Here is a 4,377-nt window from a genome sequence, read left to right as displayed (position 1 = left end):
GACTGGACTGGGCTCGGTGAGCTCCGGGACTGGACTGGGCTCGATATATATAGCTGGGATAATGAGTAAACGATGAACAGGTGTTACTCCCGGACTGGAGCGGGCTCTGGATTGGGATCTGTGAACTCCGGGACTGGAGCGGGCTCTGGATTGGGATCTGTGAACTCCGGCACTGGAGCGGGCTCTGGATTGGGAGACATGAGATCACCAAGTTGCGGTAACCAAGATAATCAATGAGGCCCCAAAAGTCAAGCATTTTAAACCCATCCATCTCCCGAGGAGGCACGGGATTGTCAAAACCATAATTAAAGATTTTCTTCAAGTCTGAGTCATGAAGTCCCATCCCTACCGCAAGGTTCCAAAAGGACTGAGCGAAATCTCCAATCTCCATCCCCTGTTGGCGAAGATCCACCAACATCCGGATCCGAGCCCTGCGCTCCTTCGAAGGAGGAGGAACAATCCGAACGTCCATGATCCACAAAAAGGTAACAGAAACAAACTGCTGGAACTGGTAATGGCGTCTTGATTCTGTCACGGAATGCCAGGAGAAAACAAGGTAAGTTCCAAGTGCAGTTTATTTGAAAGTAACAACAGAACAAAACAGAACAAAAACGTTGCAAAAGGTAATCCAAAACCTGACCACAGAAAACACAAACTGAGAAGACAATACAATCAAGATCCCAATGACAGACAGAGAAGGCATGATATATATAGCTGGGATAATGAGTAAATGATGAACAGGTGTTACCGATCAGACCAGGATTAGTGAGCAGGGGACTATGGGAAATGGAGTTTAACACAAACAACATAAAACAAAAGAGCGCCCTCAAGTGACCAGTCCAGGTCACCACAACAAAACAGTGTGACAGATGTAGTCTGTGTTCATGCTAGAGGAAGCTCATCAAATATCAGCGTCTAACAGAGATTAACTAAGCATTTTGATTCAAATGTTCGCCCTTTTTCTCATGTCCACCTACTCAGTGAACTTGCCAGCCCCTGCTACATTCAGGCAGACAGATGCCTCCGCAGTGACATATTGATCAGGGAGACTGAACGCTTCCAATCTGTCAATCCTGTCATGCCAGGCAAAGCAAATAGGGCCTCTGGAGCATGAGTTGAAATTCACACGCAGATGGCTCTGTGTTGCTAGGAGAAGTATTTGTGAATGAATGAATATATGGTGGGATCATTAGGAGGACGTTTAGTTTGGGCTGTAACTTTAAGGCATATTCTTTTTATAGTAAATAATAACCACATTCCACCCCAATTTGCTTTGGGATTGGTAAGATTTTTAGAAGATTTAAAAGAGTTGGAATATTTATTTACTTTTTTGAAAGCCAAGGCTGCATTTATTTGAGCAAAAATACAGTAAAAACAGTAATATTGTAAAATAGTATTACAAATTAAAATAACTGCTTCTATTTTAATGTATTTTAACATATAATTTATTCCTGTGGTGGCAAAGCTGAATTTTCAAGTGTCACATGATCCTTCAGAAATCATTGTAATGTTGATTTTGAGCTCGAGAAACATCAAAAGTTTGGGGTTGGTTTGATTGATTGACTGGTTAATTGATTAATTGATTAATTAATTCATTCAGTGTTGAAAACATGCTCAAAATTTTATCATTTTCGATCTATTTAATGTTTTTGCTAAATAAATGTTTTTTCCAAGAAAAAATACATTTAAAAAAAAATTCCATTTAGTAGATGATGTTGTCAACAATTTAATGTTACCAGAAATATTAGCAGTCAAGTTATACTAAAATAAATATATTCTTTAAAACGCTGCAAAAAACAAACAAACAAAAAAAAAACTTCCAAATGCATTTTTCATAAGTTTTATCACTAAAATGAAACAAACTTCATTGGTTCTCGCAGCTGTCTTTAACATGACAGGTTTAATTGTGACCAACTAACCTTTCTATTTTAATTCTCTATCGGAGCAGGCCAACTGGAGTCTATTCATCTCTCTGCCCCTTTTGTCGCTGTGAAAAATAAAGAAGTCAATCTGACGGTGGTTCTCTCGCCAAGCCAAGTAGGAACGGTCACCTATATCTGGTGGTTTGGGAACAATTCAGAGGTAAAGTCTCCATGTGTGACTCACTAGACACCCGTGCATGACTGAGTCTGTGTGTGTGTTTGCCTCACAGAGTGCCATGTAAATAAAGTTGGCATCTTCACTGCAACTACGCTGACAGGGCGTACTCTAGAGAATCTCTCTTACACTGTATTCACAGCCCGTGATCACGCTGGAGGGGAGTGTGGCGTTCACGTTCTCTCGAGAGGGAATCAGTGTTGTCACTGTACAGGTGTCCGCTGGGAATACCATCCTGCAAGACAGGAAAACCATCGCTGTCCACGGTGAGTTTTACATACAACAAGTAAACAGACTGCTAGGTACTGAATATAGCTTCATATATTAGCAATGAGGTTTCTCAAAATGTGTTTTATTCTTTGCTCATTGTATATTAGTGATACTTTTTGAAAATATCAACACTTTAACTATTGTAGTTAAGCATACAAGGTATAGTAAAAATGGTAAAAAAAACAAAAATAATGTTACGTTATTATAAATTGTTTTATGTATTTGAAGGAAGTCAATTATGATCACCAAGGCTGAGTCTTATGCTCACCAAAAATACAATAAAAACAATAATATTGCAAAATATCATTACAGTTTCAAATAATTATTTGTATTAGAATATTTTGTAAAGTGTGATTTATTCCTGTGATGCAAAGCTGAATTTTCAGCATCATTAAGTCTTCAGTGTCACATTCTTATATGCTGATTTGCTGTTCAAGAAACATTTCTAATTATTATTAATGTTGACAAACAGTTAAACAGTTGTGCTGCTTCATATATATATATATATATATATATATATATATATATATAACACTCTTGCCGAATATAAGTTTACATTTCCTTTCAAAAAGAAAAAAAAAGACTCCACACTTTTGTAAGTATATATAATGCAAGGAAACATATTTTTTCCAATAACAACAACAACTGTTTTTATCTGACATCACCAAGCTCTCTTGTTTTTCTCATTAATGTAAATTATGCGTAGACACCTAACCTCTATTTGCAATTGCTAATGTTTTTCAATTAATGAAAATGAATATTTGTAATGATTTTTTTTGGATATCCTCAGGAATGTCAAGAGTCAAAATTAAACCTCATTCATATCACATTTTAAATACCATATCATACAGTAAATACACATTGAAAACAAATGCAGCAGCAAAGGTGTACTGTAGGGCAGAAGTCAAAAACTAATTAATAATTGTAAGTTTTTTTTGTTTTGTTTTTGTAATTACAGAATACTTCAGATCTCATCTTCTTGCCTTTTCGTCTAATCTGGATGATCACAACCCTGATGTGACTGAATGGAGGCTTGATGCGAGTCGAGTCATTAAAACCTCTATGGTGCAGGTGAGTTCAGACCATTTACCATTTGACAAAAAACATTCACTTTTCACACAGCTGAAAATCTGGCCCTCTATTCAGTGGCATTACAGAGTTCAATATATAATGCTTCACTGCATATACAATATAATAAAGCATGAGGAGGCAATCATGTCTGTTTGCTTTGAGATCATCTACTGTATATAGTGTAATGCTAACATAAGGTTTAAGCAGATATACATATTAAAGTCTTTCTTTTCCTTGAAGGATGTAACTACAGCCTGTTTATTCACATTGACTCGGGTACACAAGAAGAAATAAATAGATTTTTCTCTTTTCACTTAAAGGGGTCATATGGTGCGATTCCAATTTTTCCTTTCTCTTTGGAGTGTTACAAGCTCTTGGTGCATAAGAAGAGCTTACAATTCATAAGATCTGTAAAGTTGCAAAGACTAAAGTCTCAAATCCAAAGAGATACTCTTCATAAAAGTTAGGAGTCAGCCACACCTACCTAAGACAGCTCGTTCTAATGCCCCCACATGTCTACGTCGCTATGTGGGAAGATTTGCATAACGCCGCCCAAATGTTCACGCAAAGAAAGAAGGCGTAACTTTTATTCTCGCTGTAGTTTTGTTGTTTCCGCCGCAATGTCGTAAAGACGCTGTGTGCTTCGTTGTGAAAGTGAAACTACTTTGTTTGGTCTTCCAAAAGAGGACGATATCTGCTTCGTCATGCATGGAGCTGATCCGTGCTGGTTGCTGAGGAAATACTACAACTTTGCGCTGTCGATCGCCGGATCGGCTTTCATCGTGGACGATGCGGAGTCCAGCCCGGAGTCGTCACATGTCCTTCCGGATGCTCCTTCGTCGAAATCGCCGACCGCGCCGTTCTCAAGCCCCCCCGCCTCTGCTCACTCTAAGCCTCCCGCCTCATGCTAGCCCCCGGCCTCTGCTCACTGTAGGCCGC

The 4,377-nt window shown here is 38.5% G+C and overlaps 1 protein-coding gene across 1 annotated transcript in view; it reads left to right on the top strand.

The window, feature by feature from the left end:
- LOC107583214 (VPS10 domain-containing receptor SorCS1-like) overlaps positions 1–4,377 on the top strand; it is a 166,639-nt gene that overhangs the window by 155,067 nt on the left and 7,195 nt on the right. Inside the window, exons 19-21 of the mRNA XM_016269365.1 lie at positions 1,949–2,082; positions 2,240–2,363; positions 3,326–3,438. Coding sequence (XP_016124851.1) covers positions 1,949–2,082; positions 2,240–2,363; positions 3,326–3,438 — 371 coding nt within the window. The remainder of the gene's footprint in view (positions 1–1,948; positions 2,083–2,239; positions 2,364–3,325; positions 3,439–4,377) is intronic.

This window comes from Sinocyclocheilus grahami, unplaced genomic scaffold, assembly GCF_001515645.1.
Source record: "Sinocyclocheilus grahami isolate Dianchi unplaced genomic scaffold, SAMN03320097.WGS_v1.1 scaffold51.1, whole genome shotgun sequence".
In the NCBI taxonomy this organism is placed as follows: domain Eukaryota; kingdom Metazoa; phylum Chordata; class Actinopteri; order Cypriniformes; family Cyprinidae; genus Sinocyclocheilus; species Sinocyclocheilus grahami.
The sequence above is the reverse complement of the archived record's forward strand: the minus strand, read 5'-3'. Positions and strand labels throughout refer to the sequence as shown.